The following is a 24,301-nucleotide window of genomic DNA, read 5'->3' on the forward strand; positions in this document are numbered from 1 at the left end:
GGATGTAGTGAAGTTTGTCATATATTTAATTTTTATCTACTGTTTTAATCAATTTTAGTTATTTAGCCAATTCCCATGATGTTTGTTCCTGTGAACTAACTGTAAACCAATGGTGCTCATTGTGACAGAGATGGACTACCTACTGAACTCCCTTAGGACGCAGGTTAATTAATGAGACTCATCCTAAGGTTATACATGATCTATTACTTCCTCTAATTAGAAATAATAATCCTGATCATTATGCTGGTTAGCTAGAAAGAAGTAAGATGAATGTGCTTAACTATGATTAATTGTCTTTAAGTCGTGCAGATCTCCACTGCCACTAAGTTATCTGCTCACTGCTGTCTGATGGAAGGAAGGTTTGGTCTTGATACTTTTCTCAACAAAAGCTAAATGATGAACTTATTTCTATTTTAAATCTTTTATTTCAAAACTTAACCATATTATTAGAAGTAGAAGGTTTAGGACCATCGAAAAAAATAAAATTTAATAACCAGTTTGTATTCCTCTCAATTCCAAAATAAGGACAGTTTCAATTAATTTCTAACAGCTTTTCCAAATTACTTTTCTAGATAATGTAGATTTTTCCATATAATAAACAATGCAACTAAAGGTTTAAAATAAATTGGTGAATATTTTCACACCCTAATCTAGCACGATTTAAAGGCAATCTCCACAAAGTTATTGGACAAGTGATTTAAAGTTTGGGGTTTTTTTTAAAAAAATGGTGGTGGAGTGATTCTATAAATTCTATGTAGCTTCTCCCATACTGAAAACAGAGGTCTCAAAGGAGTAGTATGAAGATTTGCTGGGTATCTTTGATATATTATCTCAGGAACTTAAAACATAAACAAATGCAATTAACATAACAATCGAGTTTTCTGAATAAAGAAGGTTCCAAAAAAAGGTCACAAAAATTCTTTTCTTGTTCACTGAAGATCATGTTAAAATGAAACCATGCCAGCAAAATCAGAGTATTAGAATCAGAGTAGCATGCTTTGGCTAAATATGGGAGAATTGGAGTAGTACACTTCGGTCAGCTACAGCAATTTTTTGCTCCAGACTATCTTTAGGCAAAATACTAACATTAATTACCAGTTATATTTATGGACACTTACATCATTGTGGAAATTGTTCCAAAATTATACAATCTGTGAGTGAAAAAAACACTAGCAATCTCACTGATCCCAGCCTTTCACTATGGTATCCTTTAAGGTCCACTCAGCCTTACAACGATCAGGTTATCATTATTGATACTGATCAAAAATTTAATAGTTGGTGCTAAGATGGGTTCCTGTTACTTGAAACCAGTTTTATCCAACAGAGAAAAAACCCCACAGTATAATCAGCAAATTACTGCAGAATTATTTCTAATGTTATCGCTATGATTACATCATAGTGCACTACGTTATAGATGTGGCATTACAGAAAAACACGAAGCACTTCAGAAAACACCTCAAATCCATTCAATAACTATTCTATGACCTTAGTCCTCACTGTTTCTTTCTCTCCTTCTCAAGCAATAATAAATGAAAGTAATGATGAATCCTAGGCTTGGAAAAAGAAGATAGAACATAAGCTTTGGATCATACTAACAAACTTATAGAAAAATTTATGCCCTAATTATCTGAAAGAAGAAATCTTAATAATTTAAGGTTGTAAGCGAAAGAGTCGGTGGTGCTAGTATTCTGCTATTTTGAACAGACCAGAGTGGGAAACAGAGGCTTGAAAAATACCTGAAAATATACTATAAGCATAAGCTATCTACTGCTTGGGGTAAAACCAAAATTCATAATGATACGTGGCACTGCTACTGAAAGGAGATGCCAAAGATGCTCCTGTATCTAGAGCAGTTGAGCTCACTGGAATTGCATGGATATCATCCAAAAGCTAGAAAACTCTGTGGGCTTCCTTTAGCACTGGTTTATTAGTCATACTGAGATGGAATCGACAGAACTTGAGCTTTCTGTTGATGAATACTCTCGGCTTTTTGCTTCATGCTCTGTCACAGATGATCCAGATAGCAATGCAGCCTATGAGGATGGTAAGTACAGGAAGAGAACCTTGAAAGCCATGGATAATGATCACTGTAATATCCTACTAGACCATCAATGGAGCAGCCAGGTGACTGCATAGGTTTTAAGGTTTGTTTTTTGTTTGTTTTTTTTTCTCCCTTTTCTTTGAGTTGTCATAATAAGAATGTGTCACTAACCTAAAAAGATGAAACAATAAAATAAGCATTTCCGTCCTGACACAATAAAGTATATCATGAAATAATTATGAGCTATACAGCATTTGATATATGGTAATGGAATCTTTTACATTTTACTGAACCCTCAACTGCAACACATCAAAAGATACAGAGAACAGTCAACTATGTGTATTAAATGATTATCACGATGTTATCATGCACATCATTTAACTCCAGAGGAAATAAAGCAGCATCATATATGTTCAACTTCACCCCACAATATAGCTGTTTTAGGGCTAGTTTTCCCTCCTCCTTAATGTCTTAGGAAATCCTACCAAGCACACGAGATGCAGATTTGCACCGCAGCATTCCTGTACAGATGGAAGAATTTACCTATTGCATTTTTAAATATGTAGAAGTGAAATATTAGAAGAGTGAATGTATAGGATATATTTCACATTAAAGATTCTATCATTGTCTTCATACCTACAAGGATCTTCTTAAAATTAAAATAACAATAATCACACCTGAAGACCTTGTCCATCTACGGTGACGGAATTCGCTCTTTGCATTTTGTTCCGCTCTCCCAGTTTGTTCATCTGCTGGGGGCAACTCTTTTCTTTTTTCACTGTTGCCTGTCTTTCCTTGAAAAAGGAAGAGAAAAGGAGAAAATGGAATATTTTAACACATTGTATAATGCTATACAACTGTAACTGAGACTGTGCCTCCACAAAGTTGTTTTTTGACTAGAGAGTAATGTCAGATTCTGCTTTAATGAAAATGATATCTCAGTCAAGTTATTACACAATGTCTGGCCACTTCACATAACATCTATCTATGTGCCTGGACATTCCATAATGACTAGGCAATAGATGGATGAAAAGTGTGCAGTCACAACACAAATTAATGCAATGATGTGAAAAGATAATCCGACATTGCCGGGATGGCATTCTGAAACTTGAAAGCCGATCATACAAAATACTTGATCGCTTAATAAGCACATTGATAAGAGATCAGTAATTTATCAAAATGACATCCTAACTGCTAGCAGAGGTTGGATGCTTCAAGAGTACTTAAGCACTTTGGCAAAATATACCTATCCTAAATGTACCATAGTCAATTGTCTGAGTGGCTTTTTATAAAATTTGTATTTTGTATCAGAAAGAAACCAGAATCTACATCAGATTCAAAGCCACTGGCAACTTTTGATGCTGATACACAGCACAATCAGATGGTTATTTGAAAGAGGAAAGCTCAGAAGTATGTTGCCGTAATTATATTTTGAACTGTAGTCAGGTCATTTCAGAGAACTGAAAAAAGTCCTTGCTCTTTGTATTTCATTTATCCTATTTATAAACTGCACCCAGCATGTCCTTTTACGTTGTCCAAAAATGCACCACAAATTAAGGCAGCAGATGTTTATCAAATAGAGTCAGTGTCCCCAATCCCGACTGCACCCCAGTCACTCTCCTCACTTCACAAGTGCAAGGAGGCTTTAAACTAGTCAGGGGAATGGGCTGGCACAAAGCTGCTGCACTACAAAGGAGCATGAAGGACACTGTTGCACCCCCTGCAACTGCACTCAGTAATCAGTTCATTAAATGTTACCATTTCTGTTCCATACCAGGCCAAACCCATCTCTGTGCTACCTCTGATAAGGCCTTAGGGATTGCATTAGCAATTAATCCATGCCACTCTTTCTGGAGCAGTTTAAACTGGTAAGAAACATTGACACAGATTCTGTAGCAGGAAGGGAATAACTCCCAGGTTAATACGCTGCCTTCTAATGCAGACATGGACCACCACTGTTTTTATACCATCTTTAGTACCCTTAAAATTTGAGGCTGACACAGCCTCAATCTAGTCCTGATGCAAAGAGTGGTCCAAGTCATCCCAGGCTGCTTTGGGTAACCAAATGCTTTGGTGAATGGTGGCAATATGATCACGTTTCCTATAAAAGGACTGACAAACTTACGCCACAGAAGAAAAAAAGAAAAAAGTGGCGTCTACACTATTTCCCATACACAGTGAGATCCCTAGAAGGTTAGTTGATTGAAGTAACTTGATCAGCTCAAAAGGAGGTCCAAGAGTCTAGACTACAACGTCATTGCTTTAAACACAAAACAGTAAAAGCAATTAGAGCTATTCACTTCAGCTTTAACCTTCAAAACACAGACAAACACTGTCCATATTAGTGCCTAAGAAATCACTGACTCTGCACTTCGTTATTTGATGACTTCTTAGAAACTAGAACTAGGATGAGGCATCCAAACTGAATAACATTTGTGAACTAACAAAAAACATTAATGCACAATGGTATTGGTTAGTGCCAAGGATAGAGAGTAAGTAACTTTAGTATGAAGGATTCTTCACACTTCATTACATATATAAGGAGCAGCTTTGGGGTTTTAAACAATTTTGCAAATAACCACCGTTAAAAGTCACTACATTTTACAAAAAGTAAGCATACCATGTTAAACAGGATTTTATACTACGGCCAAATCTGGCTCTTGGATACTGAAACATCTTCAAAAAAAAAATCAGACATCAGGAACGCAGGTAACAGTAAGGAACAGATCCAGTACACTGAGTATGTGCATTTAGGGAGGTTAAAAAACCCACTGTTCAAAAGAGGCCTACTTATGAAGTGTCGCACTAAAAATCTTGCTTATATCATGCTATTACTTAGAGGAAAAGTATTTATACACTGCTGAGAACTCTCTTTACATAAAGGATGCTTACTACAGTACCCCAAATGGCTGTTATCAATCACTTACAAGCAAAATGCAGTAACAATTACCTCAAGCAAAGTTTTGGATATCGTTTTTTTTGTTCCAGCATGATATAGACACAGCAATACAAATACCCTCAGCTGGCCCTGGCTCTGTGACTGCTGCATTAGCAGCATTGCTTTTCCAATTTGTATTACCTGTCCCATAAGTAAAACAATTGCTTGACTCACAGACAAAGACAGCTTCTCCTAAGCAGTGACTACACAAGATTAGGCCATACACCTCATACAATATGAAGCAAAAAGTATATTAATGATACTGAGTTGTCTAGAATGTTATTTAAAAAATCAAATATGGATACCTGACCTCATTATAATCGAAGGTCTGCTTCCTTCAATGATGACTTTTGAAGAAAGTACAAATAAAGTATTTGGTAGCACGCATCTTATATGCATACAATACATGTCACTACCTGTGCCAATAGTGCTCTCTGAAATGTTTCTGAAGAAGCTGATAGAAGATTCTAGATTTCCTAGAGTTATAAGTCCTGTAATTTTTAGAAACGTGTCACACCAGCAAGGATCTAACTTATAGTTTGTATGAAATAATATAATGATGTGTATCTTAATTTTACTGAATAAATCTATTAATGGAACACAAAAAAGATTTACCATTTCATTTTAAAAAAAAAAAAAAAATCTTTAAAATGTTCTTGCCCAGATACTTTGTTTTATATATGAAATAGAAAGCTGTCTTTCTAATCCAGTTGTACATGACTGTTTGAATAACTTTCTTTCAGGAACTATAACATTACTATGCTATCCGAGAGTGTCAGGAACTAAACAGTGTAATTTTTTAATGAGATAATAACAGTTTAATAAAATCATCTGTGGATAATAGCCTACAAATTCTAGCAGTGTTAAGTCAAATTCGACATGCATTGAATAAATGGTTTTACAAAATGCAAAAATTTATTTGGCAAGTAAGAAACATTTCTACAACAGTTGTACTGTATTTAATATCTTGTTAATTAAAGCATACAAAATGATAAACGTATCTATGAACCATTTTGTTTAGTGGACATGCATGAGGTTGATAGAGGTACTGAATACAGCATTTTAAAAGCTATTGTACATTTTGATGGCTCAAAGAATCAAGCTTTTCTGTTCTTTTGGTATGTGCCACAGCACATACCTTTCCAAATAGTACTTACCACAAGAAAAAAATTTTCCACCCATTTTTGCACCTCTCATGCCTTTTTTCTCATGCCTTTTTTCTTCCCTTGAACTTTCACTCTGAAGTCAGTGTCCATTAACTGGAGCTTCTATCGTTCAAGTATTGCTCCAGAGAGATCACTGTCAGATAGGAACTATTCAATTGTATCTATCCCTTATCCATCCAAATAATAAAAAAGAATTGATAAATAAGACAAGGCCTTTCAAATTACAACACAGAATACCATATTTAGATTTTTAGTTCAGCCCCAAAATGCACTTTTATAGCAAGAAGAATATACAATATCACGATCTGTTAGTACTCGTGCGTACATGGATGCCTCCCGTTACGCACCTCAGGGAGCAAACCTCCTAAAGTGGGTAGCGTCTGTTGGAAAAAGAGAACATTAGGCTGCAACACCGAACAGCTGGGACGGCAAGGGCCATGGAGAGAAGCTCATGAGGAATGTTACCTTGCAACAGTTGTACTTAACAACAAACGTACGCGGCGCTTTTTTACACATTTGCACAACTGTACTCCCCCAACGTTTTGGCTGTCATATTATATAATTTATATTCTGGGAAGTATGTGTGGGATCATTTTATCACCAGCTAAAAATATTAGAAAACCTGAGGACTATATTCTTTTGAATAGTGAAAAGAACTACTTGATACGTGGGGAGTATTCTTTTTATTTTATCTTCCAAGTCTTTAACTCCTCATCCAAAGTGAGGAATCTTATTTAAAAAGCTTTCTTCGACTACAACTGACAAGCTGTATAACATTCATCCTCAAAAAGTATTTCTACTCTTCCTTTATATAGAAGTACAGTCTTTTCCTTTTCCACTGACATTTAGAAATATCATACTCTATCAAAGCTATTACAAGAAAACAGATGAAGTAACTAATGGCTTACTAAATAGTTACCTCTTTACATTTTAACTGCTAACATAGAATCCAGTGCCAACGCAGCATAAATTGCTTTTTCTCACCTTGTCTCTTAATCAATAAGTGTAAATATATTTTTCTGGATTATTTCTTACATAGCTGAGATTATCTAAATCAATTTATTTTATACATTAAACAACAATTTATTTATACTTCAAATAGGATTGTAAAGCCATTAGTGAATGGTTAATACCATTACACAGTTTGTCAAATAACTACTGAAAATTTGAGATTCCTTCTGTATGATAATTATCTCTTCTATACCATATGCTTTCAAGATGAGGGATAGAGCCTAAAGCTCAACTTGGGGATGGGAGTGCATAAGGAGAGAACCAAATTCTATGCTAATACGCATAAACTGAAACAGTTATAAAAAAAAATATCTTATTTTAGAACTCTGAAGCTTGAAAGACATTGATCAGAGGAACCTGGTCATGGAAGATCAGATGGAATGCATGGAATACTGTGTAAAGGTATCCTCAGATGTTTGCAGAATGAAGGCCATAGAAGTTTAAGTGTGTGACTTGAATACCAAACTGACGCTTTGGGTTTTTTTAAAGGAACTTGGAGGAAGGTTCCTCCATGATTCCTTAGAGCTATGTTGTTTAATGACATGGGATCTCCAAGGGATGCAATTTCTGTCCAGAGTTACACAATAACCAAAAAGAATCAAAGATTTAGATACTCTGAAAACTGCAAAAAAGCCACCATCTCCAAAACCTGGAGAACAAGCTATCTGTAATATCTATTAGATACCACATACAACTAACTATGACTTAGATGTGCTAAAGTGTTTTGAAAATTTACTTTATAAAATTTTCTCCACAGTTCCAGCTCTAACCCTGTGTACGTACGAAATCAGAAGGGCCAATACTCAGATACCACAACATGATGCCTTGAAAGGTCACAGAGGCATAGCACAATGCTCTACATCCATGGGCTGAAGCTAAAAGTCATCCTGTGAACAAGATCAGTGAACAATTCACTGGCAAAAATACTGCTCAGTGAGCTGTACATGCCCACACTGTAAAGGAAAGGTAAGGCTTCTAATTTATCTTGGAGCCGCCTTGATAGAAACCTTTGCAGCAAAAAAAACAACACAAAACCAACATCTAAACCCCCCCCAAAACACACCTCACTTTATGTGAATCAGGAGGAGTTATTTTGTCACCCATATTACTAGTAGCAAACATATGTGGAAAAAGACAAGGCTGGAATACAGACAATGTCATTTGAGAATACCTTCCAAAATAACTAACCACAAGACTGTTCTGAAGAAGTAATCGCTACACGGTAATTTTATATATATACTTTGCGTTAATTGTTTAATATGTCTTAATTAAGATCAAAATCACAATCGAGTATTTCTCATTTAGCATGTCGGCCTTACTTCATTTAGTTGGCTGAAGATAACTTGCCTTACATGTTGTACCCATTCAATATATGCATCAACATGCACCAAGTGTAGGGCCCAAGACTTTCAATTTAGTTTGCAACCTAAAATTAACTTGGGCTATAGCTGGGAATTATATATATCATCTAAGAAAGACAAAAGAGTTGGAAAAGAATTTTGAAAATAAAAACATGTTAAAGTACGATGGGAGAGGATGTAAGAAATAAACTTAGGGACAGACAGTCATGATAAGTTGTGGGCAGGCAACTAGATATAACTTAAAATGATTGAATGGCTGCCATTTCAGTTTATCAGCATCTTATTATTTTAACATTGAACTGTGTTTGCCGAACAGATAATTAGTTAGGAAGATACATTTTCCTCCAGGGCAATTATTAATTTCCTTCTGACTTCAAAGAAATGAAAAAGCTCTTAGTGTAGATAAGCACACCATTATATTTCAAGTCTGGTTTAGATTCTTAGAGAACTGAATCTGCAATATGATAGACAACTGAAAAGAAAAAAAGTGTTTTGGTTTTTTTTGTTAAATCTATATCAATTGCTATGTCATTACCTAATATTCAACAACCAGATTTAAATTTCCCTCCCCAGAGAAGAATATATGTCCAAATAACTGGGGTTTTTTTTGTAGTATCTTCGTTCAAAAACTCAGAATAAGGCTACACTCAACTTCAAAGGATCGAGTTGCTCATAAAGATGCTTACACACTGCACTGACTTTCTGCGCTCCATGTTGAGCTTGGATTCAACTGAGTTATACCTGATCTCTACTATAATAAAAAGAGAAGAATCATTTTAGGATTTCAACTAGAAAGGGGATTAGAAAGCTCATTCTTCAACCAGCAACTGCTAATTCTCTTTTTCTCTCTCTACATCTCTGCTTTCCTATGTGAGTAACATTTATCTACCTCACAGGAAAACAGTATTTGTGAAACATATTATCAGACATGGAAAAATATCTATTGAACTAGACTACAATTATAACACAGCCATTAGCTATCTAGTCTTTCTAGTCTTTCTAAATACTGACAGCCAAAGAAAATTCTTGTACAATATTTTTAACTTTAATTATGTATTACTTTTTGCCAGCATCTCAACACACTTGCTATATTTACACAAAAGTTTGAAGCTACAGATCATAACGTATATTGTTTAGTTGCACAAGACACATTGCTTAGCTAAAACATTTGTAATCTGTTGTGTATATTGTTTTACTTACCTAAATAGAACTAGCTATAAACAAAAGACTTTTGAACATTTATGACCTTGTATAATGAAATGCCAAACCAACTCAAACCCAACCTAAATCAGATACATCTGTTTCCTCCACCAAAATAAACAGCCATTTACATTTTAAAATGTGGTCAAGTGAATTTGACTTATGATTGTATTTTATATTAGATGTATATAGGAAAATTATATACACAAATATATATATTATACATATATATATGAAAATTCTCTCTATATTTTATGTATAAAAAATTCTATCTCTATATAGTCTATATTTATGAGTAGAACTTATGCTTAAATGATTTTGTCCTAAAAAGTTATAAAAATCTTCACTAGACAAAAGAAGAGCCAAATTAATCCATAAGAGAAAATAAACAAAGAGTTGTTCCAAACTTTTTATGAAGATGACCAATTTATCCCAGAATGCTGAACAATGAAGTTGAAAATTGAACAGAAGGAAACATATCCAATTTTAATTTTTTTTTTTCACTTTTTGTCTTCAATATTACACCAGACCCTCCCTCTTTGAAATAAACTGGTTACCATGGACACAGTGATAACTGCCATATAGTAATACTCACACTGTAATCAGGGTACCTTATGGTTTACAATTTATTCCATAATTTTCTTTTTAGCCCATGATTAGCTGTTTTAATTACAATTTTAAAAACCAATGTTAGAAATTAAGTAAAAAATAATTCATTGTAAAACTCACATAAACAATAGGAGACTCAAAATCATCATACATTATGAAATAAATAAATATTTATTAAATACTAGGCCTTTTATTGGTTGATTTGTCGTTATCCAAGGCTATACCTATTTTGGTGGGAAACAGAAAAATCTAATTACTTTTCTACAAACCTAAATATGAATTAGAACATCTTACATGTTCATCAATAAACAGAGCAAAGTAAAGGAAGGCATGAAATGAAGAAGACAAAATGTATGTTAGCATTTTTCCTTTTCTGCCTTATAAAGGGGTGGGGGGAGAGAAGCTGTATTATAAGGAGAGACCAATCTCTTTTCTTCACTACTCACTCATCTCATTCCAATACCCAGCTTTTTACCTGGTTATGATCTAATTCTGAACTCTTGGTAGGCTAGGATTCAATTGAGTTAAAGATTTTTAAACTCACTGCCAGTCAACCTTATCATGAACTTTCATTATGTGCATGTAATTAATTGGGTCCAATGAACAATATCAGCACTGAGTTATAGACTTTTCCCCCCCACCATATAATTAGGATATAATTACCCACAGGATATCAGAATGATGCAAAACCTTTCCTCTAAATGTGCCCTCATTAGGAAACAAGTCTCAATGTACATTTATTCAATCAGTATGAATTAATTAAAACGTTACCGAAATAAAAGAGAGTAACATTAAAGTGTATCTGACATCTATTAAAAGACTATCACTTGAGATCTGCACACACAGTTTATAACAAAACTCATTTAACTTGAACAAAAAACTTCACCATACAACAGGCCCTATATACAGTAAACAGAAAACCAAAAAGGATTAGTTTTAAAGTTGACAGACTACATTTTACTAAAATATTTAAAAGTACTGCAGTGAGATATGAAAAACCTTTATATGGCTTTGAATCTAGACAGTTATGATATGCACAGCATCAGCTGTGTGAGTTTCCCTATGGTTTCTTTTTCAGCTGAGAATGGAGCTTATCATATTTAGGAATAAGATTTGACAAGTTCCATTTTGTGCAGTTTTGAAGATGGGAGTCCTCTTATTTAACATAGACTAACACCTAACTTTCAGATGACCAGGCATTTAGGATCTCTCTCCAGCCATTAAGAGAAGGGACAGTATGAGAGGATCATGCCAGTCACTTTATTTTAGAGGAATCTCTTTTGTGTCTAAAGATACCCTAAATAAGTAATTTAGAACAGCACCTGAGCTGAGATGGTTATGTTTAAGGGGAAGAGAAATGTCACCCTTTGTGGCATTACAACCAGGAAGGGCAGTTTTTTTTATTTATTCTTCATAGTTGCAGCAGTGATTTTGGATGTCAATGGCACCTAGGAAATGGAAAAACAGAGGATATGAACCTGAACAAGAAATTGCTGCTGAGAGACCAGCTTGGTTGTTCTGGTGCTGTGAAATGCAATTTCTGAAAAAAATCTCTTTATCGCTGCAGAAAGAGTCGAGGATGGACTTCACAAGAACTTGAGAAATGAGACATGCTGGATGAGAAAGGTAATAATATCAATTTCCTTAGTTCCACAAAAGAGAAAAGCTGAGAAGGGGTTTAGCCAGTATTCTTGAAGGAAAACGTCTGAGAATGCGTTTGAGATTAACTCTGACAGTTTCTGGAAGAAGTCTGGACTTCCAAAGTTACAGATGGAAGGGAGGGCCAAAACTTTTGGGATATCAAAGATACAAGATTTTCAACTTGTTGTTTTCCCACAATTCCTATAACTTGTTCTATGGGAGAAGGAGATATGTGGCATCTTTTCTGGTGCCTCAAAATACCCAAGGATAAACCTGATACAGAAAGCATGATGAATATCTGCTTTTCTTTACCTTCCACATATATGTAGCATTGCAAGAATATTATTGCTCAGCAGATCATTGAAGCTAAATGTGTGTCTTAGGTGAAAGGCCCTTCCACTGTAAGTTATTATCTGATATATCTGAACATATGATTCCTATCAAAAGACACACTTACTATTGTATCTTTAGACAATTTTGACATGGGTACATTCACTGTTTTTGCTGTCATTATTAAGTGTTGGTTTCACATACACTGAAGGAAGTATTATGCTTCTCAAAAGGAATCCCCATAACAGGAAATGAGATAAACTAATTAAAAAAATTACTAAGATAAATAATAAGTACACTGTAATCAATCATTTCTAGGAGGAATTCTTATTTGCTAGGTCACTGATGTATTTTTTGTAATATAAGTGTACTCAGAATATTAACGTGTTTTGGAAGAACTAATAGATGAACAAATATACTACGAAATTATAAAGTTCCCATTAAATCACAGTAAAATATATTTTCCATTCCTAACAGCATACATTGTGCTGAAATACATGTCTTATATTGCATTATTAGTATGTAATACTGAAACATGATTCTGATACAGGAAAACATATTTACTTCTGCTTATGCCTTCAAAATTTGCAGATAAAACAAACCTATTCAAGGGTGATTTGACTCAAGTGGTTTTATATATCCTCTAAACAACTTAACTAAACTCCAATTGTGGAATGAAAATCTTAATTCCTCTATCCCTCTTCCTCTCCTGAAAAGAAAATGGAGTTACGCAAATATAATTGAAGATGAAATTTCATGCTGAGGCTTTATTCAGTTTATAAGAACGGTAAACAATAAATAACAATAAAATGAAAACAGTCCAATAACAAAATCATACTTTCTACATGTTATCTTTTTAAGTATGACCTAAAATCCTGAAAGTTAAATAATATAATGCAGAATGTAATGATCCAACCAACTTAAAAAAATATTTTACATTTATTATTCAGAACTTGTCCAAGTACTATCAAAATACTATTACAGACAAACTACAAAATTACTCTTAAGACTTTTCAAAAATGTTAAAAAATATGTCATAAATATTACAGCCAGCTTTCCATTGCGTTACCTTCATTGACAGCAATGGAATAGTCCCAGCTTACTCAAGTAGAGGGCCAAACTCTAGCATCCATCCATTAGCAGATTTATAAACAAACGGCCAAAAGGATTAATCAGAAAACAATTTACAATAGGTATGAATATTATTCTTACTGTTCAGAAACAGGTTTAAGATTAGAAGGTATATTTTCTTGTTTTTCCTCCCTGCAATAAACAATTCTTTCTTAAGTTCAAGCACTTCTCACTCGTATTATGAAATATATTTAAAGAGGACCACATGTCTGTTCTGTTATGAATATGATGATGCTATGACTTTCATCAGCGTAAAACATCCAATTTAATATATGAATACATAAGTTAATTCCAAAGTTCTTTTTTTCATGATAAACTGGTCAGCTCTTTTCTATACAACCCACACATAGCATGCATTTTTATTTTCATTGAATTGAGTTATTGTTTTTGTGGACAGAGAAATTTACTGTCCACGACTGCAGAATAAAATATACCATAATGTTGATGCATAGCTTACTGCAAGACCAGTGTCATCATTCTAGGTAACCTCCGGCTTAGATCAGAGACCTCAGCATTGCAGATATACAATATGCATCCCAAGCAAAAACCATCCATAAGAATAACTTCATTATTCTGGGAAGTTGGATCTATAAAAGATGTAAAATGTAGAAGTGTTCTGCCTATACAGTTTCTGGTAAGTACAGCCTGAGTAAAGTGATAAAACCTGAGTCAGCTTCAGTTATAATATGCCATACAGAGAGTTCATTCTCACACGAAGGAAAATGCAATATGCAGAGGAGAAAGCACACTTGTGCCTATAAACTCATCAGCCAGGATTACCCATTGTGTTTAGGGTTCACACAGTTCTGTGAATTTAACAAATGCTCTGGCAGCCAATCCCGGTATCATTATAGCTGTTACCTATGACAGAGGATTACATCTGAAATAAACACATGGACAACTCACCAATACTACTGGGCAGATTGATGTGGGTGGTAAAATATGGTCCTTCAAAGGTCCACAGTCACATTCAGGTTTTAGATGTGAAGCACATTTGTTATGCAACTACAGGAAGACAGAAAATGAAGACTCAAGTTAGACATTTTAATACTAAAGTCTAAGAAACTGGTCATGCCAGAATGGGGCCAACTTAATTAATCTAATTATTACTAGAGTACTACAAGGAAGATGAAACACACTGCAGTGGAAAGCCTCTTGTGGTTAACAAAACCAATGAACTTATATTGAAGCAAAAAACAGTGGATAAAAGTATTTTCCAGTTTGGAAATCGTATATGTGGTCCAGCACACAAAATGAGAACATTGCATGGCAGAACAGTAACATCAGCATAGTGTTATGTTTGTGATCAAAACCTTTATTTCAGAAGACAGCTTCTTGCACTGTGTCAGGAACTTCTGTTCTACTACTAGTGGACAATCCAGGGTAATTCAGGGCAGCCTTTGGCATTATTGATATAACTCAGCTTCCTACCTGAAGTTATTAAAGTCACTACCGATTCAATTGTGATGCTGCAATATCTATGAAACTATCTATGAAATATAAGAGAATAATGTAGGAATATCTAAGAGCTTTAAGCTATATTGGGAAAAATTTGGTCTTGATTGAATCAATATTCAGGCTTCCATTGACTGCTGAGGAACCTGAATTCCTCTCCTTTTTCTACTTTATTCGTAGCATTCATCCAATTTTCCTGAAAGCCATGAGTAGAGTTCTACTCTGAAAACATGGAAAGAATATCCTCAGGTCTGTGGACTGAAAGAGTGTTGGCTTACTTCCCTTCCACTTAAAAAGGTGGAAGGGAAAAATGTGAATGTAACATCAATATAAAATGCCAACAAATAATGATATATTTATTGAAATATTTTGCATTAGTAATCTAGAGTTCTTATTGATATTTTAGGATTTAACTCAATCCAAAGTCTCTAATTAGAATATTTCAACAGATATATCCAGTCATACAGTACAAAGGCACAGTTGTGTGCCTGGATTATGCAAAGCATTCACATTTAATTGGTATACTTCAAAATATTATTAGTGATAGCTACAATAAAAAACCACTTTCATATTGTGAAATTTAGTGTAAGTTTATTAGTTTGGACTCAATGATCTGAAAGGTCTTTTCCAATCTAAATGGTTCTATGATTCTATTTCTGCATTGATTCAACAAACTGTGCATTAAGTTCTTCAGGTAAACATGCATTTCCTGTAGAGATGAATATTTCGTTTTTTGAGAAGACATGTACATTTGTATTGAAGAAAAATAATCAGGATAATAAATATGAGAAATTTTGAAGTAAAAATCTTACTTAACAAGTGATTTAACTAGTATAATAAGTAGCATACAGGATTAGTTCAACAGCTTCAATGGCTGTTATAAAATCTGTAGTTCAATGTCTGCATCTGTAAACCACACTTTTCCAACGACTGATTCATTTTCCCTTAGAGATTTAACTATGTCAGTATGAACTCTATTAAAATTACAATAAAATTGTACCAGTTGCTCATGTATATAAGCTTTACCAATAATATGGTCTTCACAAAGTTATCTGGTACAGTTAATGTTGACATAACGTTTCTGAATTTTGAACTGAATGACACCTCATATTAGCCTTGTCCATATTCATTTATACTGCAAAGTTACCTTTTCAGGCAGTTACTTAGCAACAGAAAATAAAAGTCTAACGAGTTTCGATTGTGAGGGTATTTTGGTAGCCCTGTAATCTAAATCATTTGTCATGCTAATTCTCTGCCTCAGTGGTAAGGCTACTTGTACCATAATTAATGCACACCAGGCCATGTTACATCAAATAAAAGTATCTTCGCACATTCAGTGGTAATTAGCAGCTTTGCTACTCGGTGGCATGCAAACTTATCTCTGAAAAAATAGCTTAATCTTCTTATTAGTCTCTGCTGATCTTTGACAACAGAATTGGCGCATAGCAGACAACAGAAATGGTAGTAGATACGTAACTTCAGTGAAAATAACACTTTGACAGAATGAAATAAAATAATATGCATCTCTTCTCAAAACAATGTTTTAGCAGATTTTAAATACATTTCCCCAAAAATCCCTTACCCCCAAAACCTAGCTTCTTTAGAATATTACCTCCCTCACAACCAGGTGCCTGCAAAGTAGGAAAAACCATATTTGCTGTAGGGAAAACGAGGAAAAAAACACAAGACTGCGGTAGAGAACTACAGAGTATATGAAGAGATAGTCATGGGCCTGGCTAAGAACTCAGTATAACAAGTCTCCTTAGTGAAAAACATCTCTGAATTCTGGGATTTGATTCAGTTACTTGACATTATAACTGACCTTATTAAGTTGTAAGAAGGAGAGATATTTAAAATGCATGAAAGAAGCTCAGAATTAGTTGCGTAATAACTAGCATCCTCTTACATTACAAAAATATGTCAGCAACAAGCCCTAAATGTGGTGTTGTACAAAGAGTAGAAAATGTGTGAAGGATGTGATGATAATTATATAACCATCCATTCAAAAATCATGCATCTGATTGAATTTTAAAACACTGGGTTTTTTCAATAATAAAGTTATTACTATTAGCAAAGAAAGTTATTGCAATAGAATATATAGAATGCACAGAAATGCAGGAAATGTGAATAGAAGACTGAAAAACAAATAATTTGCAGTATTTTTAAAACTTTAAAAATACTTATTTTTCACCTATGTGTCTACTTCACACCCGAAGCAGTAAAAAAATTGAATAAAATACTAATAAAGTTATTTTGAAAATACAACATCACTTTTACAGAAAATGAAAATCTTTAAATTATGGATAGAAATACAGTTCCAAAATTATAAAACTCAGTGCCAACTGCCACATGCTCTTTTTTAGTTGGAATTGTGATAGATATTTAAACATTTAAATATGCACACAAGCACCTAAGATATTTTCAAAAGAATTTAGCCTCTTCCTTCACAGTGATTTCAATGATAAATCAGTCCTTGGTATTTCCTCAGTGAATATCAGTTCTTATAGAGGTCCTCTAAATCTTGATGTCTATCTTTGAGAGGTAAAAGGCCTTTAAAAATCTGGTCCAGGTTCACATGAAATAATGGGAAAATAATTTTTCTGATGAGGTACAGAATTTGCAACTTCCTACAACTTTAAGAGGGAGCCTTACATAATATGTATTTCTTGAATGATATACACATATTATACAGATGTGAACACTTCTATATGTAGAGTGGAATACTCTTATTTATCTACCTAAACACAGATAGCCATTGCCTACACTTAATTATCTGCATGCGAAAATTTTGGATTGGGTGCTTTACACTCTACATAAATTATCCAAATTTTGACAGCAATCTGGACTACATATTTGCTTTCTTCTAAAATATTGGTTTTTAAGTAATCACAACAGCTTATCACTGAAAGTATCCTGGATCTATTTTCTTTGATGATGTTTCATATTTTGTATTCTTGTGTTAAGAAAATATGTCATAAAACATCCAAACCTGTATGTTGAAAACAAACATTCACTAATGCCTTCGTCTCATATTATTATACAAAACACTGAACAAACAACTGCTGTTCTATAACAATAACAAAAATAATATCAGCAAAAAAAAAAATCAAAAACCCTAGAAGAAGGCTGAATCTCTCCCCATTCAGATTTAAATCCTGCCCCGGATAGGAACAGAAATACTGGCATTGCTCCTTCTAGCATGAAGATCTCACTTACAAGGGCAGTGTTCCTTGAATGTCATTAGTTCCAGTTATTGGTTCCTGCTGAATAAGGAGCGCACAAAAGTTGTATATATTAGACTTGGTGCACAGATTAGTATATTATCAAGATGTCTCTGCTATTATTCCCAGACACTTGAAATCACTGTATCCTACCAGATGTCCTCAATTTTATTTGCCTGTCAGCACACCACAAATTAGGATTTTGCCCTAGTGTCACAGCGACCTTGACTTCCCCCAGTACTGAAAATCCTTTTATAATCTTTCTGTAATGTAGATTGGGAATTTGGCTCTTTAGAATGACATATATTATTTCCATTTGTATATTGTCTTGAAGCAGAGTGGACCTTTAAGTGTATTTGCTTGCAACAATTAAGGACTCCTGTGAATATTCTGCATATACCACTTCTTAAATGCACACTATCCATTCCTGATGACAAAAATTAATGAGACCTTTTGAATTATGAGGCTATAAAAAAGATACGCAGATTTTTGTCTCTCTAACCTGTGCTAAAGGTTTTACTATAGTATACTCACTGTGATCTGACACCAAACACAGTGAAGTCCAGTCAAGCCTTGGTAACATTTTATAGTTTTGTGACACTTATCACATTTTGTTGGACAATTTCCTTCTACCCAGAAATGGTGCATTACCTGCAAAAGAAAAGTGTGGATATACATAGAGTTACTAAATTAACAGGTAGACGGCGAATTAATGCTACCCCGAACTTACATCAGTATTCTTTTTGGACTTCACATATGTTTTGATGCAAGACGCGGGAGCTCTTGAGACACAGCGCTCATGGACTGTATACTTGCAAACTGAAAAAAGAAAACACATTAATAGATGTCAAGACAATGGTGCTTCTGACTACATTTTTATGAAAGAAAAAACATTACCAGCATGCCATCTCTATATAATCAATCCAATCAGTCAATGAAAACTCAAACTAGACTGCTTTTTCCATGGAATACAAAAGGCCAATTAGAACAGGAAATATTATGCAAGTGAGAAATCCAAGAATGCACTATCATTGCATAACAGGAAATGCTTAATTAAATCAGAGCTCGCTAAATTTTTTCACAATAATTCCCAAATGACAAAAATATTAAAGACAAATTGATGACTGCCAAATGGTTTGGTGTCATTTGCTAGTAGAAAGAAATCTATATTTTACAAACTATAGGCATGAGAGCAGCTGGCAAGCACAAAAATAAAAGCCAATGAATTTATGTTGTTCCTTCTATTGATTTATAAATTTTAAATGGCTGATTAGTCCATTTTCAGATAGCAATTGTTTTCATGCATTCCATGTAATCACTCCAACTTTAACTCTTACTTTCCCAAACACTAACTCCTAACAAGCATTTTTTTACAAACCCCTCCACACCAGTTTTACGTAACTACTATTGTTGATCGGGTCTGTAAAGATCACACTAGCTGCATTTGGAAAGCACACCAGCATCAGGGTACAATGCAAAGCTCTCCTGACTTCAACTATACAACTCCGCCTAGATGAGGAAATAACGCTACAGCTTATACCTGTATTCAGTAGAGTCAACTATTAAAAACTGAGAATGAATTTCTCCCTGCATGGTACATGTCTCACGCTTTTGACCTCGAGAGCAATTAAGCACAAAGTACTTCTAAACACCTTGCTTGCACCTATTACACAAACCCAGTGGGAGGTGCAGCCATTAATCAGACAAACTGCAGGGAGTAACATTGTTGATTGGACCATGGAGGGATGGTGAAGCCCCCTGCAGTTTCCCCTTTTTTTTTTTTCCTCCCACACAATCTAAAATGCAAATAATGAAATCTATAGCAGTGCTTTGAAAATATATTGGAGAAAAAGCTTAGCGAGATAAGGAAATAGTGTAAGAGTTTTATAAGTAGACTCATGCCCCTTGCTGCATGAAGTAACTGAAAAGAGCATGTGGATGTTCTTCAGATACTCTGGGACCATTGTTCTCACCAAGTAAATGCCAAGCACAATAACAAATACATTTTGAAGAGGTACATTGCAACAGAGAAAATTACAGCTCTTGAAAGGCTGGTCTTTTTGGGACCGTTTACTTTTGTGTTACTGATCTGCACATTTCTGATAACTACTGAAGTAGATGATCTACATTATTAGCTCAATAGAATTTTCTCTTTCAAACATATAGAGGTCTTATATTTCTTCACAAGGATTGAGTTTACATCAGTCTGACATAAAAGAATATAAAGGAAGGTAACATTTCAAGATCTAATAGTCAATTCAGCATTATATATATTCTAGTTACTGTCATCAGCATTTATCAATCTGAAGTTATGCAATTTCTATTTGTTTGAATTTTATTAAAGTAACTCTTGCATTCCATAGTATTGTGAATGGAATTTTATGATGTGAAAACCTATACATGAAGGATTTACATCTGAATTATGTTTTAAAGAGATCTGTGGCCCTCAGAGAAGAGAGAAATGTCTGATTCCAAAATCCTCATTCGTTCAGACTAATCTCAAATTAAATCAATAGAACTGTACAGGCAGAAAGGTCCTGATCAGCTGTGATGGGCTATCTTTCATACCAAAAATGGAGAAATAAGTTACACTAAGAAACTGACTAATTTATCAAAGAGAACAATGAAAGGTGACTTGATACCATCATGAGAAGAATACAGTGGGTACTAAAGATATCATTAATCTAATGGAGCAGAGCATAACACGAACCAATCATTGGAACCATCTACCAGATACATTCAAATCAGAAAATAGGTCTTTGTTAAAAAAAGATGATCAATCATTGGAACACCACAAAAGAAAGATATGGATCATCCATCTCTTGAAACATTCAAACAGAGACAAGGTATCTCAGGAAGATTTGGTTTCTCGAGATAAAAGTTAAGAGCTGGTCAAACACAGATTATTAGGAGATACATAGATATAACAAAAGGAATTGAACTGTAGAAACTGCATCTAATAGTCTAATGAAGGTCAAATTAGATGCAGTAGTTCTTCTGTGTTCCTTTACCTTAAAATCTATAATCGGGTAATGTGTGAAAGGATGGCAAGACTGAGATTTATGGTTACAAACCAAGTCAATATACAGAACTTCAGAGGTGTTACAGAAACTTGATTTCTGGGAAACTGGGATTTTGACTTTCACAATTAATGAAACAAGAATTCTGTGCAAAATTTGAATAAACAAATATGGGACTTAGATGCTAGTAAAGCTGATAACTATTAAAGAATAAGAATAATTATTAATAAATACATAAGCATGATATTCAGTTAGAGAAAAAAAAAGACAAAAAAAAAAAAGAAAGAAAAAAGCAGCAAACTCCAAAGGAAACTAACACTGAGAGCTATTATTATACAGAAAACTCCCTCAAACAACAGCTTTGAAAACCCAATATCCTGAAAAAATTAAAAATGGAACCTTGAGTGTTCAAGCATAGAAGACAAAGAGGGAGACACCACTGTGCTGGCAATGTGTTTGTACCGGGAAGCTACTAGTTCTTTGTTATGCAGCAAGCGCAACATTTCTAGGAATAGACATGTATGCAAATGGACACTGAAATGCTTATACTCACAAGAACAGCAGAGACCTTGCTTGCCTACTCCGATTAGCATGTTCAAACAAAGATTACAGTAGGCAGGCTTGTTAAAGTGTTTCAGTCTCCATACATGCTGCCCATCATCTTTCACATTCTGCACAGGACATAAAAGAAACAGATTTCACTTAATAAAATAAACAATGAAATATATAAGTCCCAATAAAAATTGGAGATTAACTCAAGAACGTAAAAGACAAGCTGTTACTTCATTTAATACTCTGCACCAGATCACAGTATAATCATTCTAAATACACAGGCAATGACATAATAAAAAACTCTTTAGAAGCTCATGGATGTCCGTGTGTTTCAAAAACGACTCACAAAAACACCAGGTTGCTGTCACTACCGCAACACAATGCTAACAATAAATCTAGGCTGATACTAAATTACAATGAGTATTAAAATTTGTTCTAGACTAATTCTAAAAATAAAGATGCCACAGGTTAGAAGGTAAAACTCCCCAAAATGAACAATAAAAAGAATTTTTGAAAAAAATATAGAGGTATTTTTAATGACCTTTAGAATTAGGGACGTGTATCTACATATGTGAAATGGGAAATCTAACCACACTACAATAATACCTACCTTAAGCCCACATTTTTCAGTTAACTGCAGCACTATGCTCAAATCTTGCATGAATAGACTGATCGGCACTTACAACTCAGGGGCTCACTGTAACGCATGTGTACAACTAAAATATTATCAAATCATTTACGCTTATGAAAGCAAGCTTTCAGTTGCATGATTCTCCTTTTCCTTCTTAATGGAATAATTCTGAGACCTCACTCTTATTAGAAGGTTTTTAAAATGATGTGCACTTGGACAGATGTTAAATTAATTCTGTAAGTTCCAGGTTTCTTGGCAAGTGCGGCCATCAGGCTTTTTGCTTTTTGCAATCAACAAAGGTTTTGAATTTAAAAAAAAATTAGATTAACCTAATGTAATATCACTGGTTTTTTTATTTATTTATTTTATTTTTTATTTTTAACAAATATAACATCCAGTGGAACAATGGCAGTTAATGTCTGTCAGCTGGAAATGGACTGCAGTAGTTTGATTCTTCATTGTGTATTACTGAAACACTATGGTCATCTTGATTATTTCATTACCAAAAAGAAATTTTCACATAGCTAAAAGAAGCCACATCAACCTCTAGTTCTCGGAAGCCACATCAACATCTGGTTCTCCTCCAATTTCTGATTTCTCAGATCAAACTACAAAAAAACTTGTCATCATATTTATACAGTGTTCCTGACTAGATCTTCAATAATATGATGGTTTTCACTGATAAGGACAGTCAAAGTAAGTCAGGGGACATAAATTTTATTAAAAAAAATCAGTTTTCTCCTATGTTAGCGTATGCTGCATGAGTTATGTCCTTAAAAATCAGTATTGCTCTATTGTAAGAGTCAGCCATTAATGACAAGTCAAAGATGATGAAGACTACTTCATCCTTGTAGGAAAAAGTCCTGAAGAAAAATTAGCACTCCAAGAAACTAAGAATGTTTGGTTCAAAGCCAGGTCTGAGCCAGAACACAACTTTGAATAATTCCTACAAATTACCTAGAAACAAAAGGAACTGAAATCAGCTGGAATATTTTTTATCTATTGAGATATCAGGATCACAGCCTAGAGTGGAGTTCCCCCAACATTCTCAGCAGGAGTTCAAATGCCATCTCTGACAGCTGGGCAATGTCAGGGTCCCCTTTCTGCAGAAACAGCAGAGCAGATGCCTAATGTGGGATTCTCGGGCTGGCAAAGAGTGTGGAAGTTTTCCAATTTCCCCTGAAGAAGCAGAAATAGATTCTGCAGCTGTGAAGTACTAGAAGGGTGTCAAGCTCCTTCATGACTGGCAGCTGAAGAGGAGGTATTTCATTAAATGGACCTCTGTAACTTCTATTTTTCTTTCCATCTTACTATCACATTCCACACATCTTTGAAGTACTGTTAAACTACAATATAACATGTGAGTTTCAAGTCTTCTGAAAGGAGACAATTATTCACTAGACAATAAAGACCATGTAAATCCTTCTGAGGAAAAAAACTTTAAACAACGCACACTTTCATTTTAACTTTACTCAGGACATCAAAAGATAGATTCATAAACCACAAACACTTAAAATGCAAGCAGACCAGCTTTCCTCAGAAAAATATTTGCTATTTATGAAAATTAACAAAAATTCATAATTATGCATAAGCTTGCCCCTCTTCCACATTAGTTTTGTGTTACTTTTTCATTTTAATTTTATTTTTAAAGAATGGCCATTACATGTGAATATGTCGCTTCTTATTTGAACAGAACATATGGACTAACTTAGCTGGCATTTTCCTTATCAGAAAAACAAACAAGTCTTGATGTGGGTGTTCTGCCAATTAAAACACTTAACTGTGTTACAGACTGCAACTGATGCAAATCCATTACATAAACACAATGCACTTTTGGAAAATAGCAAATTAAATTTTTGCTCTTGTGCACTGCCAAAAATAAGCAATAAAGTGCTGCATATGATTATGCATGCACATAACTTTTTAAAACACTGCCGAGTAAAAAAAAAAGACATAATGTGAAACAAAGCCCCTTCAATGCAAGTCTTTAAGTA

The 24,301-nt window shown here is 34.3% G+C and overlaps 1 protein-coding gene across 9 annotated transcripts in view; it reads right to left on the reverse strand.

Annotated features, from left to right (window-relative positions):
* DGKB (diacylglycerol kinase beta) overlaps nucleotides 1-24,301 on the reverse strand; it is a 362,621-nt gene that overhangs the window by 229,810 nt on the left and 108,510 nt on the right. For 5 of the 9 annotated variants that reach the window (XM_074574782.1, XM_074574785.1, XM_074574783.1 and 2 more), the window contains 5 exons: nucleotides 21,678-21,795; nucleotides 18,835-18,923; nucleotides 18,639-18,755; nucleotides 14,335-14,433; nucleotides 2,719-2,835 (listed from right to left, as the gene is read on the reverse strand). In XM_074574782.1, the coding sequence (XP_074430883.1) occupies nucleotides 2,719-2,835; nucleotides 14,335-14,433; nucleotides 18,639-18,755; nucleotides 18,835-18,923; nucleotides 21,678-21,795 (540 nt within the window). Of the gene's footprint in view, nucleotides 1-2,718; nucleotides 2,836-6,492; nucleotides 6,526-14,334; nucleotides 14,434-18,638; nucleotides 18,756-18,834; nucleotides 18,924-21,677; nucleotides 21,796-24,301 lie in introns of all 9 variants that reach the window. The other 4 variants (XM_074574779.1, XM_074574780.1, XM_074574778.1 and 1 more) reach the window with 1 other exon arrangement.

The sequence above is a fragment of the Larus michahellis genome, chromosome 2 (genome assembly GCF_964199755.1).
Source record: "Larus michahellis chromosome 2, bLarMic1.1, whole genome shotgun sequence".
Lineage (NCBI taxonomy): Eukaryota > Metazoa > Chordata > Aves > Charadriiformes > Laridae > Larus > Larus michahellis.